This window comes from Carettochelys insculpta, chromosome 1, assembly GCF_033958435.1.
Source record: "Carettochelys insculpta isolate YL-2023 chromosome 1, ASM3395843v1, whole genome shotgun sequence".
Taxonomy (NCBI): Eukaryota; Metazoa; Chordata; order Testudines; family Carettochelyidae; genus Carettochelys; species Carettochelys insculpta.
This window is the reverse complement of record NC_134137.1, coordinates 211,475,311-211,502,398: the sequence shown is the minus strand read 5'-3', so window position 1 is coordinate 211,502,398 and position 27,088 is coordinate 211,475,311. Positions and strand designations below refer to the sequence as shown.

The window sequence follows — 27,088 nt, the reverse complement described above, 5'->3', positions numbered from 1 at the left end:
AGGAGTGAGGAGGACTGGAGAACCAGACAAAGTGGTTGCAGGAACATTATGAGTCGTGAAGGGCTGGATTTCTAGCCTGGCCTAAACACCTCAGCTGGGGAAAAGGAGCAGGTATTTTGGTGAGTCGAATACAACTGTAACTCCCAAAGGGACACTGAGCAGCGATGAAGAGAACCACATGGGGATGTGAAGGGTTGTATCCATATGATATTTGCATTAAGAGGGGCATCCACCATTTCCCCTCAGTGCCATACCACTTTGCCCATGAAGTAGGTAATAGTTTGCACCAGCCTGTGTAACGTGATGAGCAAATCACCCTTAGGATGCGTAGGAGAGAGCTGATTCTCTGCTGGGGAGAAGGTTAGTGTGTGTCTGCAGGAGGGGGCTCAACAGGTGACTTAGGGAAGTGGAGAAGGGGTGGGAAGTGACTGCTGCAGTTTGTGCAGTTTATTAGCTCTGGTGAAAGCCCAGTGCTGGTGCAGCCGGTTAATGACTGACACTCCCATTATTTGTCTTCCTGCCAGACAGGCACTCAGGTATCAACTGCAATTACCTCAGCTCACAGAGGAGATGGGGAACAGGAAGAGAGCGAGCATGTAATTGGATGCATACAGGCAATGTCACAGTGGAATGTGCAATCAGTTTTGAACTTTGGACTGGAAAAAGGCGCCAAATTTAGGCTTGTCTCATTGGGAGAGAAGCTCTTTTTGCAGCCCCAGCGGGAAAAGAAAAATCATCCATAAAATAAAATAAATCTCCTCCAAGATGTCTTTGCAGAGAGTGTGGTGGCCTGAACTCTGGCTCACTCTGCTGGGAATACACAGCCTGCTTAAAACTCCTTGTGCAGGTGAGTACAAGTTTTCTTTATCCTCTGTTGTGTATGAGTTGCATGATGGGGATTGCTGTATGATTCAGTCCTAAATGGAGCAGAGAACAACACATAACATGAAGAAGGGGGATGGGAGGGAGAGAGTGGATAGTTGATCTGTCCTGGCAGACATTAAATCATTAAGAATACTAGCAAAGGTTAGCAATGCCACATTGTGGCTAGGACAGAGAGAGGGAAATTTGCCTTCTCTCCTTAACCAATAATTCTATATAATCCTGCTTATAATAAATAATACCAAATTAATTTTAAATTTCCCAGTAATTAGAGAAGAATTCTGCCAGGAAAACAGCGTATCCTTGCTGCTATGACTCCAACGGTTAATAGCAAATTCCTTCCTAGCCAGATCCCCTCATCTTTACTGATATGTGTTCTGCTAGTGAAAGCCCTGAGAAATTAGCAGTGCAAGTAATTAAAGACACACTATAGTTCACCATGGGCCCATATTTTTCTAACAAAACTAAAAACCAATGCACATTATATAGATATGTAAGTATAGATATGTATTGCAGAAAAAGCAGGCAGTTCCAACATAGCCAATTAAAATAATTAGATGAAAAGCAAGAGGAATCTTCAGTTTTTAAGAGAAATTAAAGAATGGGGCAGATAATTTAAGAGAGGCCAAGACAACGGATCGAAGAATAATGTGTACTGCAGAAATCAGGCAACCCTCCTTGTCCTCTCATAATACAAAAAGAAGTAGAAATTAAAAGAGACACTTTTTTCACAAATGAACACTCAGCTTGTGGGTCTCATTGCTCCTTTGTGATCAAGTCAAGAACTTGGCAGGATCCAACCACAGTTGGACAGTTATGTGTCCAATGAGAACATCCAAAGCCATTTGGTTAGGATCTACTTAATGGTGAAATAATTTAAATTTTTAGCTGAAGTTACGAAGAAATGCCACTGAAGAGCAGTTACTCTATAATTTCAACAGGTGATGGCGGGGGCGGGTGGGGGGAAGGATCCTCCTACTACTCATCACAGTCAGAGACAGGATATGAGCCTAGATGGGCCGGTGATCTAATTCCAGTATGGCTGTTCCTGAGTGTCCAATGGGAATTTAAGTTTTAACCAAATGGACAGTCCCCTGCTGTGTTTTCATCCCAACATAATAATACAAACATTGCAGCCATTTGTGCTTGGGAGCCAGAAAGTAAAACTGATTAGAACAGAACAAAAAAGCAGTCAAGTAGCACTTTAAAGACTAACAAAATAATTTATTAGGTGAGCTTTCGTTGGGCAGACCCACTTCTTCAGACCATGGCCATACCAGAATGGCTATGGTCTGAAGAAGTGGGTCTGTCCCACGAAAGCTCATCTAATAAATTATTTTGTTAGTCTTTAAAGTGCTACTTGACTGCTTTTTTGTTTTGATAGTATATAGACTAGCACGGCTCCCTCTCTGTTACTGATTAGAACAGAAATGGAACAGACCAGCCTATTCTCATCCCCAATATTAAAGTCCATGAGCAAAGGCTCAACAGTGTGTCCTTGTAGTCAAGAAGGCAAATGACATTGGAGTGCATTTGGAGGAGCATTTTGACCAGCTCTAGAGAAGTTGTGGCCTCACAAATACCAAATACAGGGGGGGAACATCTGGAGTACTGTGTCCAGTTTTGGGCCCCCCAGTATGGAAAGGATGTGGATGTGCTGGAGCAGGTTCAGCGGAGGGCAACAAAAATGATTAAGGGACTGGAGCACATGACCTATGAGGAGAGGCTGAGGGATTTGGGCTTGTTTAGTTTGCAGAAGAGAAGACTTAGGGGTGATTTAATAGCAGCCTTCAACTTCCTGAAGGGGAGGTCTAAAGAAGATGGAGAGAAACTTTTCTCAGTAGTGACAGATGGCAGAACAAGGAGCAATGGTCTGAAGTTACAGAAGGAGAGGAGTAGGTTAGATATTAGGAAAAACTACTTCACCAGGTGGGTGGTGAAACATTGGACTGTGTTGCCTAGAGAGGTGGTGGATTCTCCATCCCTAGAGGTTTTCTAGTCCCGGCTTGACAAAGTCCTGACTGGGATGACTTAGTGGGGGCTGATCCTGCTTGAAGCAGGGGGCTGGACTAGATGACCTCCTGAGGTCTCTTCTAGCCCCATGATTCTATGATTCTATTATTAGTTCCCCTCACCCCCTAGAGACCAAGAATGTTTTTAGGTCTTGTAACAAGTCCAGAGACGCCCAGCCCCTTGGCCTAGGGCAGGCGGCAGCAAAAAGGGGGTTAGAGCACCAGCCCGTACTCAGTTTGGGCGGTCAGCGGCTCACCGCTACAACACCATACAGGCCCCAGCCCTCAATCTAGGGCAGGGCCACAGTTCACAAGAGTTGTGTAGTTCTGGGCCCAGCCCTCAGTCCAGGGCAGGGCAGCAGTTCACAGGTAATAGCACAGTTCTGGGCCCAGCCCTCAGTCCAGGGCAGGACCGCAGTCCCAAGTAATAACGCAGTTCTGGGCCCAGCCCTCAGTCCGGGGCAGGGCAGCAGTCCCCAAGTAATAGCACAGTTCTGGGCCCAGCCCTCAGTTTGGGGCGGGGCAGCAACAGAAGGGTTTAAGCGCAGGCCCAGCCCTCAGTTTGGGGCGGGGCAGCAACCCAAGGGTTTAAGCGCAGGCCCAGCACAGGCTGGCCCTATCAAGGAGTGGGGGGTAGGGGGTCGCAGGCCCTCCCACTCCACTGCGACCTGGCCCGGGGCCCTGGGGGTCGCTCACACGCCACCCCGGCAGTGGGGATCCAGACCGCAACACACTGCCATGGGTTTGTGAGCGTCGTTCCCCGGGCCACTTCCTACCTCTACCTCTGCTGGTGGAAGGTCCCAGTCCATCTGGTCAAGGGGTCCCCCTAGGTCGGTCTCCTCCAGGTCATCCACCTTCGGGGGCTCTGGCCAGTCGTCCATAACAATGTCATAGGGGTAGTCGGGCGACGGTAATACAGGAGACCCGAGGCGATCCTGGGCCTGAGTGCTGTAAGGATCGCCGGGACTCTGGGGCAGACCGCTCCTGGGGCTTCTTCCAAGGCAGGGGGTCTCCGCCGGCGTGAAGGTCCTGGTAGGTCTGGGAAGTCCAGGTAGTCCCCTTGGGGCATATGGACCCAGGATTGCTTGGAGCCGCTGGGGGCCTGCTCCTCCGGCCTGGCTGGGCAGCAGCAAGCCCTCTCCCTTTGGCGCCGAGGAGCTCGTGCAGGCACGTCCTCCCTGCCCGGAGGCCCAGGCTTTAATAGCTCCTGAGCCCCGCCCTTGGCTCTTCTAGCCCTGGGGCCCACCCTCTGAGGGGCGGGCCTCTGGTCTCCTGGCTCCGGCCCCGCCCACCAGGGCCTCTGCAGAGCCTTCTCTGCCTCTGGGTCTGCAGGCGGCCATACTGACTCACTACAGGTCTCTTGGGGCTATAGAAGTGTCACTCTACTATCTGAACACCGTAACCCAGCCACACTCACGCTCTGCAGAGCCTTGGTTGGGTATATGGTTCCATGTGGTCTGTTTCCAGCTGCTTCTATGAAGCATGAGTTGGAAAGCTCAATATTTCTAGAAAGTAAAGGAAACAATGAGTCAGCATAGATTTCTCTGCTGGGAAGGGAAGAGCCAGGCGGTGCTTGTGGCCGTGTGATATCTGTGAGGAGAAAAGGACTGGACAGGATAAAGAGAGGGCTAGGTAGCAGACAAGGGCAGAGGTGGTCAGGCCAAACAAGACAGGGAGGTGGAGTGAAAAGCAAAGAGAGACTGGGTGATAAGCTTCTGAAAAAAGCATAAAACAGTTAGCCACAGGAAAACTCTAACTATATCCTCCCCTGATGTTCCTTCACCTCAAGAGGTGTTTCTGTAGCTGATTCAAATCAATATGGTTTAATGTCAAAGATAGAGGCTAATGGGAATGGAAGGTGAGATTTCTGTGAGCAAACCTCTGTAAGCTCTGGTTCCTGCTGGGAAAACATTTTGCACCTCTTAAACTTGGTAGTATCTTTGCAAATTTGAAATAGAACTCAACAAGTGCATAAGGCTGCTTTCACTGGGCAGATATCATTGTCTTAGCATGCTCTTATTTCATCACTTCCCCTCCAGGAGGAGATTTCAGTGAAGAATTTTCATTTTGTATCCTCCAGACTTATCGCTGGTGAAAGGAGGGTGTTGTCCCAGGGCTGTTACAGAGATTGCCTGCGTGGATCGTGCAGTCTCTCTTTTAATTTGATTCTTGATGTGACTGTTTCCAGGTGCCAATGAAGCAGTGACATGTGAGAGAGTTCCTCCAGCAGTCGTGGGTGAGAATGTGACCCTGAAATGTAACTTCACACAATCTTCTGATGTTTTACAAGTCACCTGGCAGAAACAGGATGGCTCTTCATACAAAAACATGGCTACCTACAGCAAGGCACATGGATTCAAATCTACAGACCATTTAAATAAGAGACTTTGCTTCAGTGCTTCAACCCTGAACTCCGCATGCATCATTTTTTGTGGCGTGACACTGGAGGATGAAGCCTGTTATAAGTGCATCTTCAATGCATTTCCTTATGGATCCTTCTTTGCAGAAACATGCCTTGCTGTACAATGTGAGTTTTAAAACTTTTGTTTTGCTCTGATGATGCAGTACCCTCTAGTGGATTGGATCCAAAAGGTCTATGTAATTTTCTATTGGATCAACTTCTGTTGGTGAGGGAGATTTGGAACTACATAGGCCACTGTTGCCTGCAAAAGGTGCTTCGAGAACCACCACAGCTAGATACAAGGTTGAACAGCCAGTTTAGCATAAGTAGTTAGTATCTATTTTAAGATGTCATTCAAGATGCGGTGGCTTGTTGATTCTCTTGCAGTCATAGGGCAGAAGGGGTAGTTTGTGGTTTACAGATTGTTTTCATAAGCAAGGCTTTACTTCAGTGGCCAGACTCTTATCAAATAATTGCAGCTGAATTAAGGACAACTGAGAAATGTGGCATGTCTGTGCTGGGATGTATGTGAGGGGCTCTACCCAGTCCAGTTCTCCTCACACCACTCTTGCTACAGATGTCCTCACAGCCATTCCTCTTACTGGCTACGTCTACACATGAAGCCTACATCGAAGTAGCATATTTCAATGTGGCGACATCAAAATAGGCTATTTCGATGAATAACGTCTACACGTCCTCCAGGGCTGGCAACGTCGATGTTCAACATCGACGTTGTGCAGCACCACATCGAAATAGGCACTGCGAGGGAACGTCTACACGCCAAAGTAGCACACATCGAAATAAGGGTGCCACGCACAGCTGCAGACAGGGTCACAGGGCGGACTCAACAGCAAGCCGCTCCCTTAAAGGGCCCCTCCCAGACACACTTGCACTAAACAACACAAGATCCACAGAGCCAACAACTGGTTGCAGACCCTGTGCATGCAGCATGGATCCCCAGCTGCAGCAGCAGCAGCCAGAAGCCCTGGGCTAAGGGCTGCTGCACACGATGACCATAGAGCCCCACAGGGGCTGGAGAGAGAGCGTCTCTCAACCCCTCAGCTGATGGCCGCCATGGCGGACCCCGCTATTTCGATGTTGCGGGACGCGCAACGACTACACGGTCCCTACTTCGACATTGAATGTCGAAGTAGGGCGCTATTCCTATCCCCTCATGGGGTTAGCGGCTTCGACGTCTCGCTGCCTAACGTTGATGTTAACATCGAAATAGCGCCTGACACGTGTAGCCATGACGGGCGCTATTTCGAAGTTAGTGCCGCTACTTCAAAGTAGCATGCACGTGTAGACACGGCTACAGTGTTTCTCTTTTGCTTTGGTGTGAGCCTGGTAATCAAAGACATGAAAACTGAACGCTAATTTGGCAAACAAGAGAGAGGGAATTGGTGGTATTTAACAAGCTGAGAACTCAGCTAAGCCTGAATGGAATGGTTCGTGTAAACAGCTCACAAAGGGAACTGCCATAGCATGGAGAATTTCCACTCAGAGGTTTATAAAGCAACTTCCAAGTGGATTATCTTCTGGACTGATGCAAAAGGACATTTCTCCAGGCTTACTCTGAAGTTGCTCCTTTCCCATATATAGACCCCTAGTTCGATGGAGATCTTTCCTTGAATTTAGACTCTAGAGAGAGAAAGATGGTGTCTCAAAAGTGTTTATAAATAGATTTTTTCCATCACAAAAATGGGACTGTCTAATGTGCTGGGAGTTTCCTGTAGATCTGTGAAGCAGGTCCCAATTTCCTTATATTTCCAACCCTTTCCACCTTCATAAAATCCCCTACCAAACAGTTAACATATTAGAATAAAGAAATAAAATCTAAGACTATAAAGGAACATATTAGACATATCAGGAATAATCTAGATTCTCAGTTAAAAACTTGGAACATGATTTGGTTACTGTGTAAGGAATATGGTCATTTCCATTGCACTCTACTTTTTCTCTTAGGGATCTCCGCAGTAAGCACTGAACTCCAGCTAAACATCAGTACCAAGGGGCTCTTCGCTGCAAGCTGCTCAGTGACAGCAAAACCTGCCCCAGAAATTACGTGGAAGCCTGAGGGTATCCTGATTGGCCAACCTGTGATACACACAGTTCAGAATGCAAACAGAACAGTCACAGTGACAAGTAAGGTGTCTGTGATGCCCACGGCATCAAATAACCACCAGCCCTTGACTTGTATAGTAAACCATCCTCTGGGAAGGAAAGAAACAATTTACCCAACAGAAGAATACAAAGGATACAAAGAATATAAAGGTAGGTTCGAGTTAGGTGTTGGAATAAGAATGTCTGGGAAGTGAAGAGCAGAGAAAAGCCATTAAAAAGGTAAGCATAGTTTGTTCTCTTCCAGTGAATTAAAGCAGAAATGCAGTTGTGGTTAAATCTGGGCTGGTCATCAACTTGCCCTGTGAAGTCTGCTTTTACTCAATGGCTTGTATCTGAGGGCTTCTTTTCAGTGCAACAATGAACTCAAGTTAGTACACTGGCATTACTACAGTGCAGCTACACATAGTGCTGTGCTAAGCAGGGTGACTGAATTAGCTGCGAGTAAGTTGTAGTAGCTTCAGCACCATTCCTGTTGCAATCAACACCTCCCTGCCCCTCACACAACCCATGAGCCAGCCCTCTCCAAGTTAACATACCACTTAACTTGAGCTAGAGACTTTTGTGTGTGCATGGGAGTTGAGTTAAGGAGAACACTTGAGTTATAATTTGCACAGACTCTGCTATGTACATACACCTGAAGGTATGTGTACACAGCTGCTGGCTGGACACTTCACAGTATGGATGGACAAAGATGCACTAGCTCAGACCAAGATGGTGTGTTAAGAATATTGGAGTGGCTGGGGCAGTTTGGGTGGTGACGGGAACTACCATCCCCACTGGAGCACACACTGGGTGGCTAGTCTGAGAGGCGACCTAAACTTCCACATCTTCACTGCAAGTATTCATGCTAAAATCAGGCAGTCCCTTGCACTGCAGAAATAAGTGGAGATATTCAGAGGCAGGCACTTATAGTGATATGGCAATCCTAGAGATGTTCCAGGAGCTTCAGATAAATGGAAGTCCTGTACTAAGGATCCTTTGGATTTCTTACAACAAATTAGCATATTTCCCAAAGGGTTTGTCTACACTGTAACATTAGGATGAATTTATTACAATTGATTTTTGGCATCCAGGTTGTAAAGCCGAAGGTGCATGTCCCCACTCTGCGCATGAGTTGAACAGAATGCATCCCCAGTAGGGTGAATATCTTTGACGCAGACAGCAATGCACTGTCTATAGCTATCCCACTGCTCCTTGCTGCACACTTGCACTCTGGGTTGTTCTCCCGATGTCTGACAGGACAAAAAGTGCAGAGGGTGGTTCGTGTCATCAGCCTCCCATAGTGCACTTATCTCCCCCCCTCCCATTTGAAAACAAAGGCAAACTATGTTCTCATGCCCAGTTTTCACTGTTTATCTATGCAGACACTGTAGCAGGGCAACCATGGACCCTGTTCAGCTTCAGACTGTTTGGCAAGGATTGTGAGCACCTTGCACATCATGCTGCAATATGCGCTGAGCTTAGCCAAGAACCACCAGAGTGAGAGAAAGTGTGCTGAGGACATGGATGCAGATGTGTGTGAACCACTGGAGTGGAGCAATTGGCAGATGTTGGTGGCAGTTGATCCTTTTGACAAAGTGGAGTTCTGGTGCCGTAAGACAAGCCAGACTGGTGGGACCCCATAGTTCTGCAGGCATGGGGCAATCAGCAGTGACTACAAATCTTTTGCATGCATAAGGCTGCTTTCATGGAAGTTTGCGCATTGCTTTCCCCAACACCAAAGCACAGCAATAACATAGTGAGACCTGCTCTGAAAGTAAAGAAATGAGTGGCAATAACTCCATGGATGCTTGCAATGTTGGTCAGTAGGAAATCAATTCTGAGTAGGCAGATCTGTAGTGGGGGATGCTGTGATTTAAGTAGCCAAGACAATCGGTACCCTCTTGCTATGAAGTATGGTGACTGGGAAATTTGCAGGACCCAGTGGATGGTTTTGCCATGATATGGTTCCCTAACTGGGACAGGACAATAGATGGAACACATATCCCTCCCTTGGCATCAGACCACCATACCACAGAATACATAAACCACAAGAGATATGTCTCCATGGTATTGCAGGTCCTTTTGAATCACAAGGGCCGTGTCAACTACATCAACGTGGGATGGTTGGGAGAGGAGCATGACATGTAGATTTAGGAACTCTGGTATCTTCAAAAAGTGTAATGATGGAACTTTCTTCCCAGTCAAGAAAATTGCTATTGGAGACATGGCGATGTCAATAATTACCCTTGGAGACCCAGCCTAACCCTTGCTCCTGTGGCTCATAAAAGTACACACAGGCAAACTGGACCTCAGTAAGGAGCAATGTAGCTACAGGTTGAGCAGGTGTAGAATGGCAGTAAAATGTGCTTTTGGCCATTTAATAGCCATGTTCAGGAGCCTCCTGACTCAATTGGTCCTCAGCAAAAGCTGAGGTGGAGGAGGAAAATTTTATGCCGAGCAGGAGGGCAAAGGCAAATCACTTGGCCACTAAGTATGAGCAACCAGAAACCAGAGCAACAAGGAGAGCATATCACAGGCTACTGCGAATCAGAGAGGCTTAGAAAAACATCTTTGTGAAGGAAAGTATGTATTTTGCTCTTATTGAGGTTCCCCCGAATCATGTGCTGGCCTATAAACCCTATAAACTCCCCCTACCCCATAGCACACAAGCAGCAAAGATACTGCCATTGAGAAATCATGCATTTTTATTTAGAGAACACAGAGAAGTAGAGACAGAAAAGGAGTTCAGGGTGGGAGCTTTTGGAGAGGGGATGGTGAGCAAAGGCAAGCAGTGCTTTGCATGTTTGTGGCCGTGACCCAGACCACCTGTTTGCTTCCTTTGTCTTCTGGTACGCCTGCCTCGGCTTCTTTATTTTCATGTGATGCTACTGGATGTCCTTAGTGTATCCTTTTTCCTCCATCCCCTATGTGTTCTTCTGCCTGCACAGATTCATCCCTCTCACACAGCAATTATCCAAGATCTCCTGCATGCTCCGTGTTGGAGCTTATCTGTAACCCTGGACGTTCATTGCCAGGTGTGCTACCTGCTTTGCTTACCACAGTGGCCAAACAGGAAATTAAATTAAAAATTTCCAGGGCATTTTCCTGGGCACATGGGAGAGCAGCAGTGTTGAAAGTTCTGCCCAGAGTGGTTAGATTGCAGCATTGTGGGTCATCTCCAGGAAGCTAAGAATTTCGACTTTCACACTGCTGCCATATCTACACTACCCTAAAGTTGCTAAAGAAGGTTAAATTTAGCATTAATCCTCATGAGCCGTGTCTACACGTGCACGCTACTTCGAAGTAGCGGCACTAACTTCGAAATAGCGCCCATCACGGCTACACGTGTTGGGCACTATTTCGATGTTAACATCGACGTTAAGCGGTGAGACGTCGAAGCCGCTAACCCCATGAGGGGATAGGAATAGCACCCTACTTCAATGTTCAACGTCGAAGTAGGGACCATGTAGTCGTTGCGCATCCCGCAACATCGAAATTGCGGGGTCCTCCATGGCGGCCATCAGCTGAGGGGTTAAGAGATGTTCTCTTTCCAGCCCCTGCGGGGCTCTATGGTCACCATGTGCAGCAGCCCTTAGCCCAGGGCTTCTGGCTGCTGCTGCTGCAGCTGGGAATCCATGCTGCATGCACAGGGTCTGCAACCAGTTGTCGGCTCTGTGGATCTTGTGTTGTTTTGTGCAAGTGTGTCTGGGAGGGGCCCTTTAAGGGAGCGGCTTGCTGTTGAGTCCGCCCTGTGACCCTGTCTGCAGCTGTGCGTGGCACCCTTATTTCGATGTGTGCTACTGTGGCGTGTAGATGTTCCCTCTCAGCGCCTATTTCGATGTGGTGCTGTGCAACGTTGATGTTGAACGTCGATGTTGCCAGCCCTGGAGGACGTGTAGACGTTATTCATTGAAATAGCCTATTTCGATGTCACTACTTCGATGTAGCATTCATGTGTAGACGTAGCCATGAAAAGCAGGATGATCAAATTTGATCTTGATATCCCTTAATGTCAGTGGAACACAATGCAGCTAAGTTTAACCTAAACTCTTATTGCATACCAGACCCTAGGGCTACATCTACACTAGAGAGATCTTTCGAAAGAAGCCCTTCTAGAAGATCGCGTCCGAAAAAACTTCTTTTGAAAGAGTGTGTCCACACACAAAAAGGTGGATCAAAAGAATAATCTGCTCTTTTGAAAGAGACCATGCACACAGCCCCTGCTCTTTTGACTTAATAGGCCAGGGATCGAAAAATCAGGCCCCATGAGGACTGCTTTTTTGAAAAAAAGGGCCTGTGGAGTGTCTATGCATGTTTTCTTTTGAAAGAAGCTTTCAGAAGAGGATGTTCTTCATGAAAAGGGAAAGGAAGTGCAATTTAGAAAGGAGTGCAGCATTCTTTCCATTTACTTTCAAAAGAACACTTTTTGGTTGTTTCTACACATGCCACCTTTTCCAAAAGTGGCATGCTAATAAATGGCCTGAAAAATGCTAATGAGGCACAGATGTAAATTTCTGGTCACATGATTTGGTCACATGGTCACATGATTTGGAGTCTGGAAGAAGCTCTTCCGGACTCCAAAACAGCGTGTAGAGACGTGGCCCCTGGGGGATTTCCTTCCAGGAGATCTCCCAGGGGTCGCGCCTCTACACGCTGTTTTGGAGTCCGGAAGAAGCTTTTCTGGACTCCAAATCATGTGACTGCATGCTAATGAGGTGCTGGAAATTTATGTGCATGCCTCATTAGCATTTTTCGGGTTGTTTATTAGCAAGCCTAAAAGTGCCATGTGTAGAAATGACCTTTGTGTGTAGATGCTCTGTGGGTTCTTTCAAACAGACTTCTTTGAAAAACCTTCAAAAGAACTTGCTAATGTAAATGCAGCCTAGAAAATGATGCCATAGTGGTCCTTTTTAAGACATTAAATTTTGTACAGGAAGTATCGTCAAAAATATTTCATTTTTGGTCTCTATCAACATAACTGAGTTTTTGAATAGTTATGTCATGCACTGAGAACTTTGAAGAAAAATCTGTAATGATTTTGAAAATGAAATTAGAAGTATATCTTGAGAAGCCACCTTGTTGAATCTTTGATGTAAAATGGTGCACTCTAACGCGCGTGAAATAGAAGCACATTGTAAACTTGGAACCGCTTTTTTTCTGAAACGTCTAAAAGACAATAAAGGAATAAAGAGTGCTTACGGGACTCTTTTGTCTAATAGTAATTTTTATCAAGAATGGTTAATTAGCACTTTCAAAGCATTTCACATCCACTAACTAATCCTCCAAACACATTTGTGAATATGGGTTGCTATAATGCAAAATATATCATTCGTACCCATTTTAAGAATGAGCAAAGCTCTTTGTTTATATGGACACAATATTATTTACTAGTCATTACTAGCTATACATTAATCCTTATTCTTCTAGGTTACGGTTACACTGTAGCCATAACTTGAAATAACTTACACAATTTGCATTGCACAAATTGCATAATTTATTTCAAGTTAGTTTATTTCAAACTTTGTGCCATCCACACAGCACTGAAGTTTGAAATATGTGGTTATTGCACAGTTTCCACTATCCCTTGTACACTGCAATTTCATGCTCAGTGTTTAGCCATGAAATAGCTATTTTGGAATAAATTTGTATCCCAAAATAGCAAGTATAGTTTAGCCATAGCCTCAGGGGTTTTCTATACTACAGAACTATTCCAGAATAGTTTATTCCTGAATTGTTATTTCAAAATAAGCTATTCTGGAATAATGCATTCACCCTAGAGAGAATCCCCAAAATAAGCAAAACTTATTCTGAAATAGTGTGCCCACACACAGTAGAGGCTATTTTAGATAAGAGCACTTGGAAGCAGTGGGTTAATCCAAAATACTGTGTCTACACAGCAGGTTTATTTTGGAATATACTGAGTTTTGGAACAATTTATTTTGAAACAGCCCTTATTCCCTGTCTTCACATCCCCCATTTGGAAATAGATCTATTTTGCAATTGGCACTATTCCTCACAGAAAGAGATTTGCCAAATTTGAAATAAGCCATCCAAAACAGCGGTTGATTTGTGTAGATGCTCACAAAGGTATTTCAGAATAGTGGCTATTATTCTTAAATAATTTTGCTTTGTAGAAACATCTGAATCACAAAATCCTCCATCCAATCAGTGAACAGAAGCATAACTTTGTAACTCAGGTGTCCAATCACATTTCAGAAGAGCTAATGATGTAACTGAACAACTGACATATAACCAGTCTGTTCAAACAAACTCAGAAACACTGTAGTGTGAATAAGGAAGACATGATCAGAGATCAGCAATTCTTTGTGACCAGTTCAGAAACAGAAGAAAAGCTTAATTATCAGATTATTTATGCATCATGAATAACTGACTTGCGTATTCTGATTTTATACTTGATACTCAGAGATGTTAAAACAACACATTCAGTTTCTACGGTTATAGTCAGAACTGAGTTTAGAACTCAGTGATTGTTAGTTCCTGGTATCTTGACAGGACACGTGAGAAAATCTTCGATAACTGCATGACATTCATTGTTTGCTAATTTGCATTTCAGCATCAGATGAGGAGAGCAGGATGTATACCTGGCAGGTGCTTTGCATATTGTTTTTTATTCTGATTGCCATAGTAGTCACCATTATCGTCATGGTACAAAAGAAAAGAAAATGGAATGAGTAAGTTGCATTATTTTCTAGTGAATTATTTTACACAGTTAGCTCACAGAATTATCTTACCTTCCTCTTTCTGACTCCACAGCTTAATACTACATTGCAATGTAAAGTTTCTGCATTATCTTTTTCCTTACACTGTTTGGTGCACACCTACACACATCCTTTCCTTCCTCATCTTTTTTCAGAGACGTTGTTCTCAGTCTATAGTGTACCCTAAAATAAATGTCATCTGAATTTCTTCAGACCTTGAAAACAAATCTTGGGGTCTCAGCCGTGGATTTGTAATGATATTTACATGTTATTACCCTCATAATTGCAGGGTCTACATGATTTAGAAATTTGTCCCATTTTCAAAACTGATTTAGACACATAGGTGCCAATATCCCATTGACTGTCAATGGATTTAGGTTTCTAGGTGCCTAAATGCCTTTTGAAATGAGACTAAGGCCAGATCTACACAACTGACCAATACCCACACCTGTGAGTCACATAATCATGCCAGCCGAACTCCCCAGTGCAGATAGTGCTGTGTCAGTTTTTGTGGTCAGCAGGAAATGTGTAGACTGTGTCCAAAGTGTTGTCAGGTTTTGAGAACTCCATGCACATTAGCCCTTTCCCAGAATTCCCACAAGGCTTTGTGGTCTATCTATTTTCTAGGTTATTTGCCTTGGTGGGAGAATTATTTTATTTATTATGTTATTTGTGATATTTTAATATCAACCTATAAATCTATTTTTATAAAAACAACTGATTAAACCCAGAATAAAATAAGCAATCCATAACAGAGGATATATAAGCAAGCAAGTAAGCTGACTAGTTGGATAGGCTACATACTGTATAAATCTTACACATGACAAGCTGGGGCTACAAATCCTGTCCTTTGGCTTCAAACCTATCTCTAGCTACTGATGTGCTGCCATAAATGTTAACAAGAGTCCATTTCCAGAATGTTCTCTTTGTCAGCAATTCATTCAGCATTCCTGAGTAAAATATTCTCCAACTGTCTCCTAGTGCATGAGTTTCAGTCTCTCTTCCCTGTGCAGGTGAGTACAGGGAAGGAGTACTGGACTTCAGCATCTTCAGAATTCCTGTTGATTGTTACTGTTTATTCACCCCATTTCACCATACAACAATACAGGCACTCTACAGCACTGTTGCATCCTGAATGAGTGACATTCAGCTCGGTGACATTCAGCCTCAGAGGAGGCCAAGAATATTTCTCAGGCAGAGCTGGTTTTAGTCTTTTGGGCAGTTATTGTATAAACATTCTGCTCTTCAGTTTCTCACTGCAGAAGACGAGTCCCGCTGCTTGTTTCACTTCAGTCCCATCATTGGCTCATGTGGATCTCCATTTCATAGCTAGCTTCACAGGAAAAGAAACTTAATGATTAAAATGAAACTGAGATTCCCTCTTACAGGGCTCAAAGGTCAGTTCTGTTACCAAGGGACTTACACAAACCTATTCCAGTTCATCATGGCACTTGAAATCAATTCTGACGGTAGAGCCAGGATATGTGTGATCTGTCTCCCCTTCCACTGTCTTAACCCATTATTGTCATTCTCACTTGTCTTCTCTAAATAAATGTTAAATTCTTTTGGCGAGGGGACCATACTTCTGTATAATGCCTATCACCTTTTGGAGTTTTGTATAAATACCCTAAATTTACATCACAGAGAAAAGAGCAGCAGCATACTCAGCACTCCTGGAGCAAAAAAGCATTTGAAACAAGATGGAGGAGAGATATACCAGTGCCTGCCAACTCCTAAGAGCCAGAGTATTTCATATCAAAATGAGGTAACAGAAAAATGTATATTTTACTTTCATGTCTTATGTGAGTCAGACAACTTAGCAAAGCCCTAGCCAGTTGAGGTCTGTCCCATAACATATCTGTTAGTCTATAAGGTGCCACAGGACTTCTTGTTGTTCTCAATACAGACATTGGGGCTGCGTCTACACGTGCACGCTACTTCGAAGTAGCGGCAGTAACTTCGAAATAGCGCCCGTCACGTCTACACGTGTTGGGCGCTATTTCGAAGTTGAAATCGACGTTAGGCGGCGAGACGTCGAAGTCGCTAACCCCATGAGGGGATGGGAATAGCGCCCTACTTCGACGTTCAACATCGAAGTAGGGACGTGTAGACGATCCACGTCCCGCAACATCAAAATAGCGGGGTCCTCCATGGCGGCCATCAGCTGGGGGGTTGAGAGATACTCTCTCTCCAGCCCTTGCGGGGCTCTGTGGTCACCGTGTGCAGCAGCCCTTAGCCCAGGGCTTCTGTCTGCTGCTGCTGCAGCTGGGGGTCCGTGCTGCATATACAGGGTCTGCAACTAGTTGTTGGCTCTGTGTATCTTGCACTGTTTAATGAAAGTGTGTCTGGGAGGGGCCCTTTAAGGGAGCGGCTTGCTGTTGAGTCCGCCCCGTGACCCTGTCTGCAGCTGTGCCTGGCTCCCTTATTTCGATGTGTGCTACTTTGCCGTGTAGACGTTCCCTCGCTGTGCCTATTTCGATGTTGGGCTGAGCAACGTCGAAGTTGAACATCGACGTTGCCAGCCCTGGAGGACGTGTAGACGTTATTCATCGAAATAGCCTATTTCGATGTCGCAACATCGAAATAAGCTATTTCGAAGTTGGGTGCACGTGTAGACGTAGCCCAGGGGTGAGTCTACATTTCGATTCCTCTTTCAAAAGAGGTATGCAAATGAGGGAAATCAAAAATGCAAATGAGGTATATATTTGGCATCTCATCTGCATATTCTTATTTTGAAAGGGCTTCTTTCGAAAGAAGAAAACCAGTGTAGACGCTGATCTTTTGAAAGTAAATCCCATCTTCGGAAAAACCCTTCTTCCCTTTATTTAATTGGAAGACAGATTCTTTCAAAGATGGGGTTTACTTTCCAAAGATCAGCGTCTACACGGCTATGTCTACACTGGCGAAAAACTTCGAAATGGCCATGTAAATAGCATTTCAAAGTTCACTAATGAAGCGCTGAAATACATATTCAGTGCCTCATTAGCATGAGGGTGGCCGTGGCACTTCGAAACTGACACAGCTAGCTGCCGCGCGGCTCGTCCAGACGGGGCTCCTTTTTGAAAGGACACCGGCTACTTCGAAGTCCCCTTATTCCCATCTGCTCATTCCCATCAACCCTAACCCTAACCCTAACTCTCCCCCTTATATTCCTCTGAGTGTCCTTAAGAATCAGCTCTGTTCATCTGCGTTGAGGGGAGGTAGACTCAAAACCCAGACTGATGTCTTAGGTAACATCAATACTGAAGTCCTCCAAAGAGCTCACTGAGCTATTCCAGCCACAATGGGTGCATCTACATTTGCATTCCTCTTTCAAAAGTGTAGATGCCATTAAATAAAGGGAAGAAGAATTCTTTTGAAGATGGGTTTACTTTCAAAAGAGCAGCGTCTATACTGGCTTTCTTCTTTCGAAAGAAACTCTTTCGAAATTAGACTATGCAAATGAGGTGCCAAATATGCAAGCATGCACCTCATTTGCATTTTTGATGTCCCTCATTTGCATTCCTCTTTCAAAAGAGGGATGCAAGTGTAGACGCACCCAGTATGGTCGGGGAAAGCATGTGAGTGGTGAGATTTCTACTGAAAAATGAGCAGGAATGGAAGCTTTTTTTAAGTGAAAGTAAAATGTTGGTAAACTAGCAAAGGTTCAGCGAAGAGTGATGAAAGGATGGGAAAACGTGTTAGAGTGATAAATGTAGTGATCCTTGTTTAGCTTAACAAAGAGGAAGTTAAAGGGTGACTGGACAGCAATATAAGTACCTATGTGGAGAGCAAATATTAGGTAATGGATTTTTCAATCTAGCAGAGCAAGAGGTAACAGGAGGCAATAACTGGAGGTTGCATCTGGACACTCTTGAGTCGAAGGTAAGGTGTATTTGTACCAGACGGGAAGGCAGATGGACAGATAGGGCAGCTCCTGAAAGGGTGAGGTCGGGTCTCTTGATTGGATATGTTCAGAACTGAAGGAGAGGATGCTGTTCTAAAAGGTGTGAGGTTGCGATTATTCATGGAGTTCTATGGCCGTGTTATACGGGAGGTGACTGTGGCTCACAGTGGTCCCTTCTGCTCTTGGAATGGATGAGTTAAGAGCCAGGAAGTGAGCTGCTCGACAAGTCGTGGTCCCAGTAGATCTCCAGAGAGTTCTTCACCAATAATTTACTTTAAAAAGGAACAGAGGCAGAGAAAAAGTATCACAAACAGAGGGACGGATGGAGGAGAAGCGTTCAGAGTTCAGAGTTTAGATTCTTCCATATGCAGTATCACACAGATGCCTTCCCCCAGGTGTTCGTTCCGTCCTTTTATGCATGTGTCTGAGAAAGAATAATATGACTAGTGGCACCTGGTCATGTAAATTATAAACTTTCATGTTTTGTAAGCACCCCCAGCCTACTGATATATTTCTTAATTTGAGTTCTTTGTACACACCGATTTTTTTCATTGTATTATGTTCTAGTTTCTGGTACTAACTTCTCAGAATTCTGCATAGTACCTTTACGCTAGCATGTTTTCCCCATCGCTTTTCAATATTCGATAACATAAACTTTTTGTTTCTGATGTAACATATCTGTATCACTTGTTCTTGCTGCAGCAACTCCTAGGAAGTTCTTGCAAGAAGAGAATTTTTTCAGAATCAAAGGAGAATCAAAGAGTCACACTGGTACCCAGACCAATATTTTCAGATGGAAAAGAAAAGAACATGGAAGGCACTCTGAATTATTCATTTACTGAAGATTTTAAAGAGATGGATGAGTAAATTTTTAAAAACTGGAGAAAGGGTAAACTTTTACTATTGAAAATGAAAATGCAGTGAAACCAATATCCATAGGGGCGGGGAGGAGGAACTGCTTCTTGGGGAGGTAAGCTCCCCAGCCTATGCCCCCCCCCACATACTCCAACCCTGCTCCTTGTAGGCCCCACCCCCTACCTACTGTCCCACACCTTTCCCACTGTCTTCCTCTCCTCTCTACTCACCCTTTGGAGACACATCCTTGAACCCACATGTAGCAAATAACATTTGGGAAGAAAACACTCTTCAAACACTTCTTTCTAAAGAATATCTAGCATGTTTTCCACTGCAGGCAAAATTGTGAAGACTGGGCATTCAGAAAGTACTTATTAAAAGCAGTAAATTCAGGAATAAAAAATGTTGGTCACAGGATTTCTGATATAACCTGAAGTTTGTCACGTGTTTGTTTGGAAAATCTTTGTAATAAGGGCAAGTCAGTTGTCCTGATGAGTACAACATTAAATATTATGGAACACATGGTGCAGCCCTTCTCTGTTTTACATTTTCTCAATCAATATTTCTAAGCTGCTTCTATATTTTAACTATACATTTAAGCCTGCAAAAGTAATCATTCTAGATTACTAGATATTTAAACTCACTGCAACCAAGACATTATTTGAAATAAATCAGGCAGACCTGTTTAGTGTGTTCATAAAAGTTCATTGCTTTTAGAAAAAGGGAGCATTAATTTATTTTGTGTGATTTTCGTAACAAGACATGATGATGAAGTTTGCTAAATGTTTATGTTAAAATAAATTTCCAAAGATTTTAGGCATAACAAAGGTTTTTATATTTTAGTAAGATACTGATATTTGTGGAGTGTTCTCTTAAAATTAATTCATCAAGTAGTTAGAAGTAAAAGGGAAACTCATTTGGCCTGCTGTCTGGAAGAAACAGAATCTCGTCGGTTTAAGGGATCTCTTCAGCTGAAAGGTGAAACCAGAGTAGGGCTGGGTAGAAAGGAGAGGAAGACAAGTTTTGTACTATGATAATTAAAATTCAAATGTATATTTTATAGAAGGGTGGTCGTTTGAAGAATTTATTTAAAAACTACATCTGAAGATCCAAGTGTTTAAGGCTAAAGCTGAATACTCAGATTTGCACCTAAATATGTATGCAAGGATTTTTTAAAGATGTGATTTTAAAAGATTCATCTACAAACTAATGAAATATTTAAAGTAAATTTTAAACAAATATCCTGTAGCTGTAATAATGCACAACAGCGTTTGTCAGTAAATTCAGGATTGGCACACGCCTGCTAAATGGTTTTAATTACTACTTCATGGCTCTTTCATAGCTTCAATGTAATGTTACTAGGTCTGGCAAGATACAAGGCTTTTCACTTTTAAATTAAGAAACACACTTTAGGGGAAGGGCCACCTGTCAGCAAAGTTCAGTAATACTCTCTTGTAGGAACCTTTGGGAACTGTCAGAATAGGAATAGGAGGAAGGGAGAGACTGCGTGTTAAGACCCAGGGGAGGCATTGCCGCCTCCCTTTGCCTCTTATACCAGCCACCCATGCCTGTGCCCCAACTCGGCAACCAAACCCGCCCGAAAGAAGGACTTTAGCAAAGCATTGTGCAGTGTCTTGGAGAGACACTCTATTTACATGACTGGGACATAAAATGGTGATGAGGGGGGATCATTTTCCCTTCTCTCTGTTTTTAGTAGCTAACTCCAGAGAATACACTTGAGCTGAGACTTGGAGCTAGAAAGCATGCAGACAATAGTTGTGGCTAGAACTGTGTGGATAATGGATGTTTTGGTTTGCTGGCAATTCTGAGATACTGAAAAAAATACAATGCCATGAATAAGAGAACCACTGCCTTTAGTCTGTAACATAACACCCAGTAGCATCTGTATATCTTAGGTACTTACATAGCTCTGCCAGAGTACAGCTAGCTCCTTCAAAAGAAGTGGATCCATCTTCCCCGATGACCAAGAAGGTGAATGGAGTTAGGCAGAGAAGCAGGAAGACACCTGGCTTTGAAATTAAGGAGGGACTTGAGGAGAAAAGTGGGAGATGGGACAGCAAAGCATCTTAGAATAGGTTGGGAAAGAGAAATTGGAGGGAGATTTTGCACAGCAACACTGCACCAAAATCCTTCTGGGAAGTGGAAGCCTTGGCAAACACAGGAGCTCAAATTCAAAGCCCAAGAAAGGGTGATGTAAAAATTGTGACAGTGTTGTTGGTGTGCTGTCAGTTCACCCCTCTGGAATTATGTACCTTCCTGTAGTGAGACAGCTCCCCCTTTCCCTCAGAGGAGGGATGAAAGCAAACCCCATCCAATCAGGAAAGGGTTCCTAGGGAGACACTCAGAAAACAGTTTGCTGTGGCAGCTCTGTTGTAAGGAGCTGCCTAGCAGAGCAGTGGCCCGTTGGGTCGTGACCACGAAGGGTGTAGGACTGGCTCCCAGTGAAGCAGTATCTCAACACAGCAGTGCTGGGCAGGCTCAAGGGAATGGGAAAGAAGCTCCAGCTTGTTAACTCCCAGGCTGTAGGCCTTGATACAAGGACCAAGATGATGCAAAGGATCACAGGGAAGTGGTCAAGGGAAAGGAAACGTAGGAAATTAAGGGAGAATAAAGAAGGGCAGGGCAAGGTTGTTGCCAGAGGGTCCCTGGGCTGGGACCCAGAATACTGGTGGACCTGGGTTTCTCCTTATACTGCACCTTACCACCAGGGACAGTGGCCAGTACAGACTGCAGCTTGCCCTTCAGGTAAAGGGTTAGACCTTGCTGAAGTTGGTCAAGCTGGCAGGCGTGAGACTGAGAACTACTTATACACCAGAAGAGGGCAAGAGACCAGGTAGTGGGCACTGCAGGAGGGCTGTATCCTGAAGACAACAATACAGTCCTGATACCAGCGCATGTCCAGGGAGAACCAGCAGTGCTATGAGTGAAACACAGTCCAGAAGAGGGCACCCAGCTGAGTGTCATAGCTAGTTTGCCCTGTGACTAGCAGGAGGCATGGTGGTCGTGAGTCGTGACTCCACAACACTTCCCCGTCTTAGCTTGTTGTTCCTTTTACAACACAGAATTACTAGATTTGTGCAGCACTAAACCGTGGTACTATTGTTCTGTCTGTTAGAAAAGGAAGTACTGACTTCTCTGATCTCATTACATTTCACTTTTCTGTGTCCTTCAACACAGAGATATCTCTTGAAAACATATTGGAACAATACTCAACACTCATGAGCCGTGTCTACACGTGCACGCTACTTCGAAGTAGCGGCACTAACTTCGAAATAGCGCCCGTCACGGCTACACGCATCGGGCGCTATTTCGAAGTTAACTTCGACGTTAGGCGGCGAGACGTTGAAGTCGCTAACCCCATGAGGGGATAGGAATACTGCCCTACTTCGACATTCAACGTCGAAGTAGGGACCGTGTAGTCGTTGCGCGTCCCGCAACATCGAAATTGCGGGGTCCTCCATGGCGGACATCAGCTGAGGGGTTGAGAGACGCTCTCTCCAGCCCCTCAGCTCAATGGTGGCCGCATGGAGCGGCCCCTTAAAGGTCCCCTCCCCCTCCCTTCCTGTGCAGGAAGCTCAGGGAACGTGCAGGCGGCAGCCCAGACACGCGGCCAGCCTGCACATTCCTCAGCCAGCACAGCCACCCACCCAGCTGCGATGGCTGCCCGGCAGCCCCCCCAGCACCCCCAGGGGACCCCCCCCAAGGGGAGCAAGGGCAGCCAGCCCAGCCAGGCGGGCAGCCAGGCTGGCAAGCGGCAGCAGGGCCCCTCCTGGACGGAGGCCGAGCTGCGGGACCTGCTGGGGCTCTGGAGAGACAAGGAGGTGCTCCAGGTAATGGGGAGCAAGAGGCAGAACGCGGATGCGTTCGCTTGGCTGGCCGACGGCATGGCTGCCCGGGGTGACCCTGCCCGCACTCCTGATCACGTCAAGAGTAAGGTGAAGGAGCTGCGGCAGGGTTACGCCCGGGCCCGGGATGCGGCCGGCCGATCTGGGGCCGCCCTCGTCACTTGCCCCTTTTACAGGGAGCTCAGGGACATCCTGGGTCCCCGGCACACCTCCTCTCCTCCGGCCACCCTTGATACTTCGGCCGACGAGCCCCAGCAGGCCCTGCAGCCGGAGTCCGCCCCGGAGGTAAGCCCCGCACCCCGGGGGCCCCCCCCGGAGCCCACCCCTGGGACATCGCGGCAGGAGGAGGAGGAGGAGGAGGAGGAGGGGGGCTCCTCCTCTGCAGAATCCGGGCTGCAGATCCTCCTCCTGCCATCCCGGAGCAGCAGCAGGGCCTCCGCCCCCCGGGAATCTCCAGACCATGGGAGTGGACCGACAGGTACGTACCCCCCTCTGGTGTACACCCTGGGGTTGAGGGGTGGGCGGTAATAGATATGTGTCCAGGGCCCCCCACATGCTCACATGGCCATGGCCCCAAGGACACCAGGGCCATGGCCCTCACAGCACTGAAGCCATCAGCCCCTGCCCCGCCCCCCAGCCCGCACGACAGTGCCATGCCCCATCCCCGGGGCAGGGGGGAGCGGAAGCTCGAGGGGCCCCCGGGAGGAGGGGGTGGGACACCCCACAGCAGCAGCAGCAGCAACAGCAGCAGCAGCAGCAGCAGCAGCAGCATGTGATGGAGTGAGGGGAGTGCAAAAGGGAGACTCAGGCTACATATGAGCAACAAGAGCCGAATAGCTCCCGGGGGCAAAGGATGATCCTGGGGCTACAGCTGGCAGGTGACACCTCTGCCCTGAACAAAGAGGAGGGAGGAGCCGAGCTGGCTTGGAATTGGGCGGGGGAGGGCGGGGGCCACAGGTAGAGGCTAGGGAAAGGGAGAGCTGGAAGGCAGCCAGCCTGAGGAGGGGGAAAGCTGCATCCCAGAGGGGCACCCCTTGGGGGTCTTCTCCCCAGGACAGGTTGGAAGGACTGTCTCTTCCGACAGCTGGTGCTGTCACTCCTGGGAGAAACTGGGCATCTGTGGCCTAAGAAACCTCTCCTGCTGTCAGACCCTGCGGAGTGAAGTGAGAGTCGCTCCCACCAGGGGACAGGGTGCAGTGCAGGGGGACCCCTGAACCCCATCCATCACAGCAGCATCTCCCGGGGATGGGGATGGGGAACCTGCAGCACAGGGCTGGGGGGACAAAGGCCACGGCTCGGGGCCCACACTAACGCCTGTCTCCATTCTTCTTCCCCCCTCCTCTCCTGTGTCCCGCACCTGCACCATCAGAAGGACCGGAAGAGAGCGCCGGAGAGGCCTCCAGGACCATCACTCCAGGCCAGCCCCTTGGCTGAGGACTGACCGGCCCCACGGTGGGCTAGACGGCGGACCCCGCGCCACCAACAGCCGACGGCGATGGACCCCCAGCTGCTGGCCATCCACCGTTGGCAGCTGGAGGTCGCGGAGCAGCACCTGCAGCTGCAGGAGCGGGTGCTGGCCTGGCGCCAAGAGGCATGGGGGGCCTACATGGAGACTTTCAACCGCCTGGTGGACTACCTGGCCCCCCATGCTGCGCCGGCCAAGGCAGCGCCTGACGTGCCTGCTCCACCAGCCGCACCACCAGCTGCTCCGCCCATTGCCATCCCGTCCGCCGTCGCCCCGCCACCCACCGCTGAGGGCCGGAGCGCTGAGGGACCCCTGGAGCCAGCTGAGACTCGCCGGGCATATCTTCCGGTCCGGCCCGCCCCCAGCCAGCCCCGGACAGGGCTGCGGCCGCGGCGGGGCTCCCGGCCGCCCACGCCCAGTGCCGGACTTTAGGGGCGAGGGGCCTGGGACGTGGCCCCCCCCTTGTATATAGTTTGAAGTTATTATTTTGTGCCCCCCGTTTGCCCCATCCCCCCATGTAAATAGCTCTCCCCTTTATCCTCCCTGGTTTTCTTTTTATTAATGAGGACACTTTTTTCTTACTATTGTTTTATTTGTACATATTACTTTGGTTCCACATGTTGTATATAGTTTGTTCTTGTTTTATATATTTATAGTTAAAAAAAAAAGTTCTCAAAGAAAAAGCAGTTTAAGTTCAGCCACAAGTGCGTCCTGTCATTTGTCCAGGAAAAGTGGGAGGGGGGTGCGGTTGGGTGCTCCATGGTGTGGGTGTTGGGGCAGGAGTGTGGTGGAGGAAGGGGCGGGCAGTGGGGGGCCTGGCAGAGTTCACCCCGCGGCCTCATCTTCGAAGTGGGCCCGCAGGGCCTCCCGGACCTGGGTCCCTTCGGGGTCCACCTGCCGACTGGGGGCAACGGGTGGCTGCACGTCGGCCCTGCCGGCCTCCACAGCCCAGCCCTGGAAAAAGGCCTCCCCCTTGCTCTCCACCAAATTGTGCAGCGCGCAGCAGGCACCCACAATCAGGGGGATGTTGTTGGGGCCTGCATCCAGGCGGGTCAGGAGACATCTCCAGCGTCCTTTCAGGCGGCCAAATGAGCGCTCCACCACCTGGCGCGCGTGGTTCAGGCGCTCGTTGATGCGCTCCTGGCTAGCGGAGGGATGGCCCGTGTACGGGTGCATGAGCCAGGGCCGGAGGGGGTATGCCACATCTGCGATGACGCAGAGGGGCATGGTGGTGTCCCCCACAGGGATCTCCTGCTGGGGGATGTAGGTCCCCGCCTCCAGCCGGCGGCACAGGCCCGAGTTCCGGAAAACCCGGGCGTCATGGGTGCTGCCAGGCCAGCCCACATAAATGTCCTGGAAACGTCCCCAGCTGTCCACCAAGGCCTGGAGGACCACAGAATGGTAGCCCTTGCGATTCAGGTATCGTCCTCCACTGTGATGCGGGGTGTGGATGGGGATGTGAGTCCCATCCAGAGCCCCGAAGCAGTTGGGGAAGCCCAGGGTGGCAAAGGCCGCAATGGTGGCATCTGGGTCCCCCAGCCTCACGAGCCTGTGCAGGAGCATGGTGTTGATGGCACGCACAACCTGCAGAGAAAGCACATGGGACAGCACCAATGAGGGATGAGCAGGGTGTGCGTGGCCCTGCCCTGCCCTCCCCTGCCCTGCCCTGCCCTCCCCCGCCCTCCCCTCCCCTCCTCTGCCCTGCCCTGCCCTGCCCTCCTCTACCCTGCCCTGCCCCCGTGGGTTCTCTTACCTCCATGAGGACAGCCCCGACGGTGGCCTTGCCGACACCAAACTGCTGTCCCACGGATCGGTAGCTGTCGGGAGTGGCCAGCTTCCAGACAGCGATGCCGACCCGTTTCTCCACTGTGAGGGCACGCCGCATGGCGGTGTCCTGGTGCCTGAGTGCGGGGGTGAGCCACTGGCACAGCTCCATAAATGTCTGCCGTCTCATTCTGAAGTTCCTGAGCCAGCGGTCGTCGTCCCACTCCCCAAGCACCAGCCGCTCCCACCAGTCGGTGCTGGTGGGGTAGCTCCACAGCCGTCGGCGTGTGAGGCGGGGGTGGGGTCGGGGTGCTGCAGGGTTGGGGGTTGAGCCCTGCTGCCCTGGGGGCAGCCCCTCCTCCAGTGTAGCAAGGAGGTGCTCAGCTGCCTCCCTCATGGCATGGAGCAGGGCAAGCCCTGCTCCTGCCGGGAGGGCTGGGTGGACCTCTGGCTGCTGCTGCTGCTGCTGGGGGTCCATGACTGCGTCGCCCGGGGTCTGTGTGCCTATGGCTCCTCAGACCGCGTGCTGTGCAGGCTGAGTGTGTCTGGGAGGGGCCCTTTAAAGGAGCGGCTAGCTGTTGCCCTGGAAGTGCTAGTCCGCCCTGTGACCCTGTCTGCAGCTGTGCCTGGCATCCCTATTTCGATGTGTGCTACTTTGGCGTGTAGACGTTCCCTCGCTGCACCTCTTTCGATGTTGGGCTGCACAACGTCGAAGTTGAACATCGACGTTGCCAGCCCTGGAAGACGTGTAGACGTTATTCATCGAAATAAGCTATTTCGATGTAGGCTTCACGTGTAGATGTAGCCATGGTGGAGCAACATAAACAAGAAATAATTTTGTCTGTTCATATCACTGTATCATATCATATTACATATCAACTCCATTTTCATTCTCCCTTTTGTGCAAAGACTTCATGTAAAAATATTTGCTCCATTTATTCATTTAGAAGCGTTTGTTTATTCATCATTTAAGAGTAATAGATTCAAAGTGCTATGTGGGGTGAAATTAGGATAAATGAATCAAGAGAAAGAAACAGGAAAATGTGGAAAAGAGAAGAGGAAAACCTACTTCTGTCTTGAGTATGTAAGAATATGATTATGTATTTTGCTATTTAAATAGACCATATTTAGA

General features: G+C 47.7%; 1 protein-coding gene across 1 annotated transcript; it reads left to right on the top strand.

The window, feature by feature from the left end:
- Positions 1–720: 720 nt before the first annotated feature.
- LOC142006998 (nectin-1-like) lies at positions 721–19,407 on the top strand. Its single transcript, XM_074983509.1, has 6 exons — positions 721–847; positions 5,083–5,421; positions 7,261–7,569; positions 13,976–14,093; positions 15,765–15,885; positions 18,709–19,407. Exons 1-6 carry the CDS (start codon positions 766–768, stop codon positions 18,871–18,873), a joined length of 1,134 nt encoding a protein of 377 aa, XP_074839610.1. The 5' UTR covers positions 721–765; the 3' UTR covers positions 18,874–19,407.
- The last annotated feature ends 7,681 nt before the right edge of the window (positions 19,408–27,088 follow it).

What these genes read in the sequence shown, in the direction of transcription:
- LOC142006998 (XM_074983509.1), top strand. Translation starts at nt 766, where the DNA reads ATGTCTTTGCAGAGAGTGTGGTGGCCTGAACTCTGGCTCACTCTGCTG. An exon ending in GCTTAAAACTCCTTGTGCAG is followed by an intron (nt 848 to 5,082) that starts GTGAGTACAAGT and finishes GACTGTTTCCAG; the next exon opens with GTGCCAATGAAGCAGTGACA. An exon ending in AAGAAAAGAAAATGGAATGA is followed by an intron (nt 14,094 to 15,764) that starts GTAAGTTGCATT and finishes TTTACATCACAG; the next exon opens with AGAAAAGAGCAGCAGCATAC.